The 14,184-nt window shown below is 34.6% G+C and overlaps 1 protein-coding gene across 2 annotated transcripts in view; it reads left to right on the top strand.

Annotated features, from left to right (window-relative positions):
• LOC138307910 (growth hormone-regulated TBC protein 1-A-like) overlaps window positions 1–14,184 on the top strand; it is a 29,648-nt gene that overhangs the window by 10,481 nt on the left and 4,983 nt on the right. For both annotated transcript variants that reach the window (XM_069248837.1, XM_069248838.1), the window contains 5 exons: window positions 5,232–5,386; window positions 6,308–6,354; window positions 10,288–10,399; window positions 12,586–12,704; window positions 14,072–14,168. In XM_069248837.1, the coding sequence (XP_069104938.1) occupies window positions 5,232–5,386; window positions 6,308–6,354; window positions 10,288–10,399; window positions 12,586–12,704; window positions 14,072–14,168 (530 nt within the window). The remainder of the gene's footprint in view (window positions 1–5,231; window positions 5,387–6,307; window positions 6,355–10,287; window positions 10,400–12,585; window positions 12,705–14,071; window positions 14,169–14,184) is intronic.

The following is a 14,184-nucleotide window of genomic DNA, read 5'->3' as shown; positions in this document are numbered from 1 at the left end:
CTGACCTTCATGTATTCTGACCACTGACCTTCATGTATTCTGACCGCTGACCTTCATGTATTCTGACCGCTGACCTTCATGTATTCTGACCACTGACCTTCATGTATTCTGACCGCTGACCTTCATGTATTCTGACCGCTGACCTTCATGTATTCTGACCGCTGACCTTCATGTACTGTATAGTTGTTTAATCAACGGGTGTAAAATTTTGCTATTTACTGTTTTGCACTCATTTGAGGTGATTTATTTTTGGAAAATTTCTTTCTAGCCATTCAAAGTCCCATTCTCATGACAGACTCTATAATACTTTAAACCATGATTTTGGTACATTTCACGAGATATTAAATTTCGAGGTTTTGGATAGAACCACGAATTTGGCGAAATCAAAACCCTTTCGAATATTAGCAACTATGCAGTATTCAGACTGCTGACCTTCATGTATTCAGACAGCTGACCATCAAATAACTGAAGTAGTATTAAAAATGGAGGAATTACTTTCCAATAGGTAATAGTTTTCTTCTATCCTGTGGTACATTTTTCTGATTACTTACAAATAATGTTGACTTTGTACAGAAATACCGTATTCAACCCAATAAGTACCCAGGGCGTTTAAGAACTTGAAAAAATGATAAGGTGCTTATAAAACGAAATTATTCCAAATCTATACAGTTTTGTGTAGTTTTGGTCTTTATTTATGCCTGGGTAATTGAAATCGAGGCCTCAAAAAGGGGGAGGGGCGCTTATAGGGACATGGGTGCTTATTGGGTCGAATATGGTACTTACTGCTGTTAGGGCTTTACCTGTAGAGGGAACAAGAATAGACATGGCCAAAGTCGATTTTAATCAAAGCTGTTTGGAACATATGGTGTCAAATGTGAGTCATAACTATTGTAATAACATTGCTGACTGGGACGAAAAATACATGTAATAATGATTGTATATAGACGTCTGGGCTGCTGTTTCTATAGAAACAAGGTTATTATCCCTGCTTCCTGCTGGAAAAAAAACCCATATAATTAACTACCTGAACTGGTAATGAATTTTACCTGTTTTACATGTTAGTTAAGGGTGTATGCTACTTATCACTAGATTTCAATTTAGAGTTAAGGGTGTATGCTACCTATCACTAGATTTCAATTTAGAGTTAAGGGTGTATGCTACCTATCACTAGGTTTCCATTTAGAGTTAAGGGTGTATGCTACCTAGCACTAGATTTCAATTTGGAGTTAAGGGTGTATGCTACCTATCACTAGATTTCAATTTACAGTTAATGGTGTATGCTACCTATCACTAGATTTTAATTTAGAGTTAAGGGTGTATGCTACCTTGCATTAAATTTCAATTTAGAGTTAAGAGTGTACGCTATCTATCACTAGATTTCAATTAAGATGTGAGAGTGTATGCTACCGATCACTAGGTTTCAATTTAGAGTTAAGAGTGTATGCTACCTATCACTAGATTTCAATTTAGAGTTAAGGGTGTATGTTACCTATCACTAGATTTCAATTTAGAGTTAAAGAGGTAGTGTAATGTGGAAGCAAACCTTAAATAAAATAATTAATTAACCGTAACAAATACTATAACATGAAGCAAAAATTTTTCCGGTGCGTCATTTTACATATAAAAGGCGTAAAAGTAATCTCCGTTCAAAAACATACCTTTAGAATTTTCAATTTTAGGGAATTCCCCTTTTTACCGGAAGTGACGTACTGTGAGCAACAGATTACGTCTGTGACAACACGATGGCTTCGTGCTCGATGCGTGTCCATTTGAAAACATTGCATTATAACTTATCGCCTCTTTATATTTGAATTTATCTTTTTTACGCACGTATACAGTTTTTTGTATGCTTAAGTTTTTTTTCCTGCAAATGTGATAAAAATGGCAAGCTTTCGGCACAAAGGATGATGGTGCATTGTTGCAGCAGGCTGCAGCGGTATCGGATATCTGGGTGTTTTTTTCACCTCGACATTTTTCCCGATATCTCGGCACTTGTGGTATCTTTGTCGGTATAAGATACATCATTTGTAACTTACAAAATATCGACTTAATCCCGATCTTAAGTACTAGTTAATCGGTAAGAGAATAAAATATACTTCAATTTCTTGATTTCAGCATTTTTGAAGATGCTCCACCGCTGACAAGTGGTATTTTTTTCTCTATCAAAAACAAGAGCAGACGACTTAGTATTACAAAAGTTACTTACTTTACATCATTACCACCATCGAAAAGTTTGAGCTTCTAATTTTACTTCAAGATAAAGATATAAAAAAATAATTGCATCCCGAAAAAATCCGTGGCACTAGTTCAATATGCAATGAAGTACTGAATACGTATGCACCAAAATCAAATTTATTATTTGTGTTAATTAGATACATGTGTACATACATACGCGATTAAACACCAATTAGAGTTCAAATGGTGAGTATCGTTTATACTCTGTCAGCGGTGGAGCATCTTTAATAAATTGACTGTAATTTATTTTTCTGATATTCACAACTGGAATATTTACAGCATATTGATCAGCGCTATAAGTCTATAACAACATGATTAAAAGACATCTGACACGAACACATGCATTTTTATGTAATAAATCTTGTACCGAAGTACATGTACATGGTTTTTTGCGGGAGGCCGCCGTAACATTTTCCTTATGGGTTATTATATAAAATGCTTTCCATAAAAACCTGGAATGAAGAAACTATAAATTATATGATCAATCTACACCAGTCTTATGTATAAAAAAAACGGATTCAGACCTGTGTGACCTTTATGTATTCTGACCGCTGACCTTCATGTATTCTGACCGCTGACCTTCATGTATTCTGACCACTGACCTTCATGTATTCTGACCGCTGACCTTCATGTATTCTGACCACTGACCTTCATGTATTCTGACCGCTGACCTTCATGTATTCTGACCGCTGACCTTCATGTATTCTGACCACTGACCTTCATGTATTCTGACCGCTGACCTTCATGTATTCTGACCGCTGACCTTCATGTATTCTGACCGCTGACCTTCATGTACTGTATAGTTGTTTAATCAACGGGTGTAAAATTTTGCTATTTACTGTTTTGCACTCATTTGAGGTGATTTATTTTTGGAAAATTTCTTTCTAGCCATTCAAAGTCCCATTCTCATGACAGACTCTATAATACTTTAAACCATGATTTTGGTACATTTCACGAGATATTAAATTTCGAGGTTTTGGATAGAACCACGAATTTGGCGAAATCAAAACCCTTTCGAATATTAGCAACTATGCAGTATTCAGACTGCTGACCTTCATGTATTCAGACAGCTGACCATCAAATAACTGAAGTAGTATTAAAAATGGAGGAATTACTTTCCAATAGGTAATAGTTTTCTTCTATCCTGTGGTACATTTTTCTGATTACTTACAAATAATGTTGACTTTGTACAGAAATACCGTATTCAACCCAATAAGTACCCAGGGCGTTTAAGAACTTGAAAAAATGATAAGGTGCTTATAAAACGAAATTATTCCAAATCTATACAGTTTTGTGTAGTTTTGGTCTTTATTTATGCCTGGGTAATTGAAATCGAGGCCTCAAAAAGGGGGAGGGGCGCTTATAGGGACATGGGTGCTTATTGGGTCGAATATGGTACTTACTGCTGTTAGGGCTTTACCTGTAGAGGGAACAAGAATAGACATGGCCAAAGTCGATTTTAATCAAAGCTGTTTGGAACATATGGTGTCAAATGTGAGTCATAACTATTGTAATAACATTGCTGACTGGGACGAAAAATACATGTAATAATGATTGTATATAGACGTCTGGGCTGCTGTTTCTATAGAAACAAGGTTATTATCCCTGCTTCCTGCTGGAAAAAAAACCCATATAATTAACTACCTGAACTGGTAATGAATTTTACCTGTTTTACATGTTAGTTAAGGGTGTATGCTACTTATCACTAGATTTCAATTTAGAGTTAAGGGTGTATGCTACCTATCACTAGATTTCAATTTAGAGTTAAGGGTGTATGCTACCTATCACTAGGTTTCCATTTAGAGTTAAGGGTGTATGCTACCTAGCACTAGATTTCAATTTACAGTTAATGGTGTACGCTATCTATCACTAGATTTTAATTTACAGTTAATGGTGTATGCTACCTATCACTAGATTTTAATTTACAGTTAATGGTGTATATTACCTATCATTAAATTTTAATTTAGAGTTAAGGGTGTATGCTACCTTGCATTAAATTTCAATTTAGAGTTAAGAGTGTACGCTATCTATCACTAGATTTCAATTAAGATGTGAGAGTGTATGCTACCGATCACTAGGTTTCAATTTAGAGTTAAGAGTGTATGCTACCTATCACTAGATTTCAATTTAGAGTTAAGGGTGTATGCTACCTATATAGCTAGCACTAGGTTAATGGTGTATGCAACCTATCACTAGATTTCAATTTAGAATTAAGGGTGTATGCTACCTAGTACTAGGTTAATGGTGTATGCAACCTATCACTAGATTTCAATTTAGAGTTAAGGGTGTATGCTACTTAGCACTAGGTTAATGGTGTATGCAACCTATCACTAGATTTCAATTTAGAATTCAGGGTGTATGCTACCTAGTACTAGGTTAATGGTGTAAGCTACCTATCACTAGATTTCAATTTAGAGTTAAGGGTGTAAGCTACCTAACATGGTTTCAGTTTAGAGCAACATTGTCTCCGTCACCTGACACAATTTAGAGTTAGGTGCATATGTTACTTAACCAATGATTTGTATCTGTACAGATAGGGACAGATGTTCTTTACAAAAGACTTTTGACTAGACTTAAGGGTGTATGCTACCTAAAGCTGGATTTATGTTAAAGAGTTAGGGATGTATACTACATGTACCTCACACCAGATTTGTATAGGAAGTGTAAAGGGTGTATGTTACCGCTCACAAGAGTTGTGTAAAGGATGAAATGGTTTGCTACCTGTCTCAAGATTTGTGCTAAAATGTTTAGAGTGTATCAACTTTCTAAGATTATTTTTTGTTAGAATTAGTGTATTTGCCATCATACATAAAATTTTGCCGACAATTAAGAGTGTATGATACTTTATGCTACATTTCAATGAAAGTAGTATTTTTCCAAGTAAAACAAAAAGTAATATGTGCTGAGAATGAAACATATTTAACCAATTTGGTGTAATTTTATCCACATTAATCAGTTTGAGTGATTTGGCCCTAATTTATCGTTTTTGATTACAGTAAAGTGGACGGCTATGGATTTAAGAGAGACGGAGACTTTGACCATTCCTCCTATGATGAATTCATGTCTCGCTATCTGGCCGTGCTTGCCCATCGGTCAGCTCAATGGTCTGGTGTCGTTAACAAGAAAAACAGAGTCTCAAAATCCAGGAAAGGTATAACAACAATTTGTTTATTTTTCTAATTCATCCTGTCTGTCATAACAACAACCACATAAGTACTAATACCGTATTCATTGTAATTAGCTCCCCTCCCCCTATAAGCACCACTTCCCATTTTGAAGTTATATAAATGCCACCCATCCGATGGATTAAACATGTTATACAGTCTTTCACATTTGAATCACAACGTAATAATGTGTCTCCAAGGAAAGAAAGCACATATATGTCTGTTTACCGTGACAGATTAATGTGCCATGAGTATGGTAAGAGATAAATATGACTGATTTGTTCAGAGTATTTTCGTCCAGAACTTATATTCTGGTTCCCTAATAAGCAGCCTCTTTGTTACAATTTTATAAGCGCCGTTGGGCGCTCATAACGGCGAATATGGTAGTACATTTGTCGGACATATTTATGGAATCTTCTACAGATGTTTATTTCATTTCAGATGATTACCGTATTCGACTTAACAAGTGCCCAGGGCGTTTCAAAATTTGAAAAAATGAAAAGAGGCTGATAAGACAAAATTATTGCAAATCTAAACAGTTTTGGGTAGTTTTGGTCTTTATTTATGCCTGGCCAATTGAAATCAAGGCCTCAAAAATAATGAGGGGCGCTTTTACTGACATACACGCTTATTGGGTCGAATACAGTATCCACCACTGCCAACAGAGCATAAACGGTACCCAACATTTGAACAATAACTGTTGTAATTATAATCATGTGTATATGTGTCTAACTAATACAAAAATGCATCTGCTCCTGCTTTTGATAATAGAGAAAAATAGCATTTGTCGACGGTGGAGCATCTTTAAATCTTATTTCAAAAAACACAAAAAAAGTATACCTTTTTTGTAATTTTCTGGACAATAATCATGTAGCTAAAATTAAATATGATTTTCTTTTTTTTTCCAGTAAAGAGATACTGTCGGAAGGGCATCCCTAATGAACACCGTCCAATGGTAAATATGCCATCTCCTTTTCTGAAACATTTAATATGTTTCTCCTGAATGTCGAGTATATGAATGACTGTATTTACTTTTGGAGGTGAGTTCCGTGGTGGCAAAGTGGTTTAGATGTCGCGACATATTAACACAAGCCCTCCACCTCTGTGTCGAGAGTACTAATCCCATGTGGGGCAGTTGCCAGGTACTGACCGCTGGTCAGTGGTTTTTCACCGGGTACTCTGGCTTTCCTCCACCAACTAACATGACCATTGTTGTTAATTCGGACTTTAAACTAATAAAAACCAAACCCGTTTGGAGGTTAAAACATACAGTATTTACATGTCCAACACATATGCATTATAGGGCAAGCTGTCTTTCAATTACCTGTAAAAGGTTACGCTTAATCGACCAACCAACACAATTTCCAAAAAAGTGGCATTATTTGACCATCTCTATTAATTTTGTTGCTCTGTCATGCTTGGATTGTTTGCAGTAACCTTACCAAATCAGAAATACTATCCAATTTTTGTCAAACTTTGTAACAAGATAGATGTAATAGTCCATACCTACATTTTGTGTGTTTGGATTACATGTGTGTCCTATTAGTGTTAAATCCATGTAAAACATTTTTTTTTTTACTCTGAATTGAAATAAATGCAGAGAAATCATTGTGTAAAATTTGCAAAACCCAAACAACAACCGTACAAATTCACAAATTCTAATCGGTATCAAAAAGTCATAGTTTTGTCATTTTTTTGAATTTTATTCAAAATAAGGAAATTATTTTTAAAATACTTGAGACTTTTGTGATCCAGCTATAAAAGTAAACCTGGTATAACAGTACCAAATGTATATGTTACCGTATTCTACCGAATAAGTACCCAGGATGGATAAAAAAATGAAAAATGAAGGGGACTTAAAAGGACCAATCTTGGGCTTATCTTTCACAAAATCACTGCACAAGAGTAAACCTCTAATTAATTGACAGAAGAAATCAAATAAAAACCTACACAGTTTTCATAGTTTCATTCTATATTTTAAGTCAAATTAAAATTGAGGCCTTTATCTTGGGGACGGGTGCTTATAGGGAATAATTAACTTACATTATATATAATAATAATAATAAAAATACTGTAAGAGATATCTTCATAATTCCAATTGTTCTGAAATCAGAACGATTTTTTAAGTGTTCCAGCAAAATTAATGTAGTGTAACTTACTTACTTTTGGAGAAAATCATCTTTTTTGTCCCAATTTCCCTGATGCAAATTTTCACTCGGAAGGTCTTTATCACTACGGTGTTTATTCACGTTGAAAACAAGCGTTCTGACGCCCTTCGCGGGTTAAGTTCATTTTACGAATTTAAAATCAACAAAAGGAGCGGAATAATATCAAGAAACAATGCATTTTCAGCTGTAATATTGACATTAGTCGGGCACAAAACCCGATATCGGATAATAAGAATTTCCTGTAATAGTTGCAATAGGAAAATATTACGATGTCAGTAAATAAATGTTTAATTTCTTTCGTTTGATTCAATTTCTAAATTTGTTGACTTGATCCCCAACATTCCAGTGACGTCACTTTTAGTAGGAGTGAATGAAACGGCAGTCAGTCCCGCCAAACAGTGACGTCACAATCATCGGAATGACGTCGCTTACATATTTCCCACGGTAGTAAAAAGGAGTACACACTCATTCGGTTTAGTGAATGCAACTTTTATTGATCATCAAAGAAGCGTTCCGCTTTAAGCGAAATCGTGTAAATAACAGACAATTTGCTTTCGTTTTGAATAACATCTTCTGTATGTATAATGAAAAAGTTACATGATAAACAGAATGCCCGGTCACTATCTTACAATACAAGTTTTATTTTGGTGTTGACAGGGAAAACAGAGATAACTCTGCAAAACCTCCTCATCTCATCTCATCGCAAAAACGATAGCAGCATCGATATTAATATATATGTTATAAAATTCGGTTGGCTTTTTTATTGTCATTATTATATACACTGTATTTGATATTTAAACGAAAAACATATTTTACCTAAGAAGCCAATTATATATATAATGTAAGTATCGGTTAGCTTGTAATAATAATAATAGTAATAAACTTTATTTATTGAGGATGGATTTACATGTTAAGCCAAAGGCTTATCTACCACAGGGTCCTCCTGTTAGTAAAACATAATATCATTTGTTAGTTAAAATAGCAGACAAATTAAGCAAATTTATAAACAATTACAAAAATATCACAGAAAATATACTTAAAATTATCACAGGATGCATAAATCTCATGCATAGTTAATACGTCATTAAAAGGCATATGCCTTGTATACATATATGCTAATATAGCAAATAATAAAAATTGACATAGTTACATGCTAATATAGCATAATCTAAAATAAGTATGCATAATAGGGAAGGGGCGCTTATTGGGTCAAATACGGTACTTATAATAAGTACCTGTTGATCACATAACAATTTTTCGTGACTATGTCATGTCAAAGTGCGAAATTACAAATAATATTATCTACACGAAAATTAATGCCTTTATGGTTTATTTACTTGATTGGCGTATCGTTGACCTGTTTAATTAACGCGTACATCTGCTGAACCCCGGGGGATAGGTACATCATTGATATAACGTGTAATTAACTGATCAGATGGTCTCTGGTGTATGTTATTGATTTGTTCCCATCATTGTGTAATACTGATTCAATTATAGAACGCAGCTGCCTCGAAAGACATATTTTGGATAAATCTGTGACATATAATTGAATGGACTGATATACTTGTGTTTCAGACCCATCAATTCCATGTTCACGTCTCATAGCTACATGATTACGAACCGTTGTAGAAAATGAAACCAATTTTCTCTGTTTGCTTTTTTACCATAATATGAACAACTCGGGTATACATGTATTATGATTCCACACTGCAATCACATGACCTTAACAAACTTACCTACAAATTAAATGTTAATCTGTTTGCACTTCCAAAGATACTCCACATAATTTTGGTACGATGTGCACAATTTAACAACTTTTTCCAATCCCCTTTCGTCCGCAGTCCGTCCGTCCTTCTGTCCTTTAACAATTCTCGTTACCGCTATTTCTCAAAATGTACTAAAGGGATCTGTCTCAAATTTCACATGCAGGTTCCCCTAGGGGCCTTGTTGTGCATATTGCATTTTCCGACCGTTTATTGAACAAGATGGCCGACAGGCCGCCATCTTGGATTTTGATAATTGAAGATTGTTACCGCTATTTCTCAGAAAGTACTGAAGGATCTGTCTTAAATTGCATGTGCAGGCTCCCCTAGGTCTTTCATTCATCTGAATACTTCATTGGTAATCTGAATTTGTGAAAATTAATCACAGAAGAAAGTGTCAACTACAAAGTTTTAAGCTTATGAACTGTAAATTCTGAAACTGAATCACATTGAAAGAATGAAACATTATACAGTCATGAATTGCGAAATTGAGTTGCTGCGAGAAAAAAAACAAAAATATGGTTTATGGTACATGTATATTGTTGGCCCTGACAAAAAAATATGATTATACCCCCACAAGGAAGTTAAAGGATGTACTCGAATCGGATTGTCCATCTGTCTGTCTGACTGTAGACACAACTTTGTCCGGTAAACTCCTCCTAAACTACTTGACCGATTTTGATAAAATTTGGTACACAGAACCCTAACATAAAGGGGAGTTGAGTTAACTGTATAGGGTTCTGTAATATCCCCTATTACTGGAGTTATTAATAATTTGTACAGCAGGGGGTATTGGTCATCCAGTTCTAGTTGTATTAAACAGTAAACTAGAAAGTTAAATTCATTCACCCCTTAAATTTTATAATGGACTGATCTAGTCTTTGATCTAGAAGAATCTAAATGTGTCTTCAGGGGTGAATGGGTTTAAGTTACTAAATGCGTCGACCACTGTTCTAGGTATGGATGTGTGTGAGTGGAGCACAGGAAAGTATGACCTCTAACCCTCGCCTGTACCAGACCATCCTCAAAAGCCAGCATGATGACTCCACGGTAGAGGCTATTACTATTGGTAAGTTATATACCAACTCTTAGTTTGGGGGGGGGGGGGGGAATACAGTGGCTCAGTGGTTAAGATTTCCCAGACATTTTGCTAAAGCCCTTCACCTCTGTGTTGCAAGTTCGAATCCCATGTGGGGCAGTTGACAGGTACTGACTGCTATATGTCTGCTAGTCGGTGGTTTTTCTCTGGCTACTCTGGCTTTTCACCTCCAACATACCTGGCACATCCTTAAATGACTCTGTCTGTTAATAGAACGATAACTTAATAAAGTCATACCAAACTTAAAGTCAGGATGTCAGAGAACACATATACTATATGTTCAGTTAAGTACTATATGTTCAGTTAAGTACTGTTGAGTCACTTCATATGATATCAGATATATTGAAATACTGCTCAATTTGAAATGAATTTCAATCACATGTATTCATTGTCACATTCCATTATTTTAAAATCTGAAGAGTTTTCCCTGTGAATCCCCATGCAAGGACTTGAATATAATCAGGTTCTTCTATTAGGACATGGGTTTAACTTACCCTAACAGAAGATTTTCTATTTATTTGTCACCCTATTAGATAGCATTTGTATCGACTATATACCAGTGTGTAAACAGTTAATTGCTAAATGAATGTAATAAAATATGCCTCATGATCAGTATACACTATTATATAAATAGATTTATGACAATATAGAAGTCCAAGTATGTGATCTATAATAAATTTGATGATAGGTAATTACCTAAGCATGTCTGTGTATAAATCATTCAGCTCTGGTCAGATATTGGGTCACCAGTTGGGGTCTGATGCCTTGCAAAATTTTCAAAATTTGTTGTGATCGAAATTATAAAAGGATGCATGTGGTACCCATGACTTTTAAGTTTAAATCTCAAAATTGTCGTTTTGAATCGTAAATGCTGTATTGGCCTATCGTATTAGCATACTTATTACAAAGGTTGTAAAAGTTTACGATTAAATTACATGTTACGACAATTGTTCCCTTAATATCTTATAGAGAACAACCAACTAAATAATTTTACATAGACCACAGAGTTAAACTTTGTTTTGTACTGTATTATTAAAACAAAGGAATATTATTTAGCTATTGTGTTCTATAATTAAAGTCTAGGTTCTCATATGACACTAGAAAGGAAAATAAGTTTGGGTCCTTCTGCTCAAACTCTAACCAGGTAGCTTCATTGAAATCAGACGCATTTTGCGCTAAAAATCCTGATATTCTAATATTTTTACCTATTCATTATCAAAATTGAAATTTTGAACCGAAATCTCAATATGAATTTCCAAATTCATATCATGGTTATCTAGGAATAATTTTCCCTATTAGAGCCTGTCAGAAAATCAACTAATTTCATACAATTTTTGTGCCAGATTGTGACGATTTGTCTCTGCAGACGCTAATGAATAATAGTCATAATTACATCAATCAGCCAGCCAATCAGTGGCTGCCAGTTAAAATTCTATCCTGGGCTCAATTTTGTATACACAGGGGCCATTTCGAAGGTCTTTTTTTTAATTTAGTTGGTTGTTCCCTTAACTAACTCTAACAGCTCGCGGAATATATAGTGTTAAACATTTTGTATGGCGTTCAATTTTCTATGTTCACCTTTTCCTGAAATCCCATTTGGGGCAGTTGCCATGTACTAACCACTGGTCGGTGGTTTTTTTCTCAAGGTACTCCGGCTTTCCTCCTCCAAGAAACCTGGCACGTGCTTATATACATGAACCTAGCTGTTAAAAGGACATTAAACAAATAAAACCCTGAAATTGTGACTTCTAAACATTCACATTAACCAGATATTAACAAACATATATGTAGATACTGCCAGCATTTACATGAAATAGATTATGATATGTAAAGTGTTGTATCCTCAATCTCTTTATTGCTTTTACTTCTAAGTTCTCCAATTGATTATGTTTTTAAAATTTCTGCAGATTGAGATTGCAGCAAAAAATTTTAAATCTTCATAAAAATTGTTTTGTAAAAAAACAAATGAACAAACAGAAAAAATATCATGAATATTGATCATATGAAAGTGCTCACCCCTGAAATTTCATAATGGACTGATCTTAAGTCTTTGATTTAGAAGAACCTGAATGTGTCTTCGGGGATGAATGAGATGGTTTAATGAATATTGCATCACAGAGTAAATTTATGTTTTGTTGTCTCTGCATTTATTATAGATCTTCACAGAACTTTCCCAGACAACATATATTTCAGTGCCAACGGGAACTTGAGGGGACCTTTATTTAATGTCTTGATTGCTCTCTCCCACAAAAACAGTGACCAGGGATACTGTCAGGTAAGTGTTAGCTCCTCCCTCCCCCCCCCCCCCCCCCCAACAAAAATGAGGATTGTACTTTCAGTTGAATCTGGCTTGAAAATCTTTATTCAACCCTTATGGTTAAAAACATGAAGAAAGAAAAATGAAAATGATTTCAAAATAAAAAAAAAAATATAAAAAAAAAATTGTATTATTAAAGTGAAAAGTCAGGCGAAGGAAGGCAAAGCCGGTAAAAATGGTGTTAAGATATCCAGTATAATTTCTTATGAAATAGAAAATGAAATTTGCCATCAAAATTGTTCTGCATGCGAAGAAATTAATTTGTATTATAGAAATCCTTACACATTCTCCCGGCTGGCAATGTCCGTGTTGATATTTTCACACAGCCTCGCTTTCAAAGAGTTGGGCAAAATTTTTAGAACTGTGCTAAATTTACACAGGGCTTTTCCATAATTTCAATGGTAAAAACTGGACAAGGTAAGAAGAACTTGACCGTCGTTTTGATACGTTATGTAAGGACTTTTGGAAGGCCAATTAGACTGGTTTTCTTTGCCTGACTATTCACTTTAACACATTAGCTTGAAAATTATTACTGATAGATACACATTCACATTCACTGAGAATATAAACCAGATTGGTTTTCATATTTCCTGTTTGCATTAAGAGAAATTGATGCTTCGAAAAAGGTGGAAGGGCACTTATAGGGACAGAGGCATTTATTTGGTCCAATATGGTATACTGTTGATATATTCTAGGTTAGTTTGAGTGAAATGAAAAAAAATTGAGGCCTTCAAATCCATATGCAATGACCTCTCAAGAAACCTGAGACATTAATGTGACATGGTTGGTGAAAAGTGCTGCTGAAGTTTGTTGAAATAAATGACTTTGACCTTATTTCCAAAAGTTTGTTAAAATAAATGACCTTGATCATATTTTCTTAAGTTTGTTGATATAGATGACCTTGACTATATTTCTTTAAGTTTGTGAATAAATTGCCTTGGCCTGGTTTCTAGAAGTTTGTTAAAATAAATGACCATGACCTTATTTACTGAAGTTTGTTGATATAAAATAAATGACCTTGATCTTATTTTCTTAAGTTTGTTGATATAAATGACCTGGACTATATTTCTTGGAAGTTTGTGAATAAATTGCCTTGGCCTGGTTTCTAGAAGTTTGTTAAAATAAATGACCTTGACCTTATTTCCTAAAGTTTTTAAATACAAATGACCTTGACCTGATTTTCTGATTGAAAAGACTCTATGGATCACATTACAAAACCATGTTTTAGATGATGAAATGAAAAGTTTATTTAATTTCATGTAGTAAGATTTTTGTGTATATCAAAAGTATAGCCTTCAATGTAATGAAGACTTGTATACTTGTAGGGTGTAAACTTTGTTGCTGGATTGCTGTTATTAATCGTGAAAAATGAAGAGAAAGTGTTTTGGTTACTCGACACACTGATGAACGATATTCTACCAGGTACGTTTTTCTCAAA

The sequence above is a fragment of the Argopecten irradians genome, chromosome 14, assembly GCF_041381155.1.
Source record: "Argopecten irradians isolate NY chromosome 14, Ai_NY, whole genome shotgun sequence".
In the NCBI taxonomy this organism is placed as follows: Eukaryota; Metazoa; Mollusca; class Bivalvia; order Pectinida; family Pectinidae; genus Argopecten; species Argopecten irradians.
Note: the sequence above shows the minus strand (reverse complement) of the source record. Positions and strands in the feature narration are given on the sequence as shown.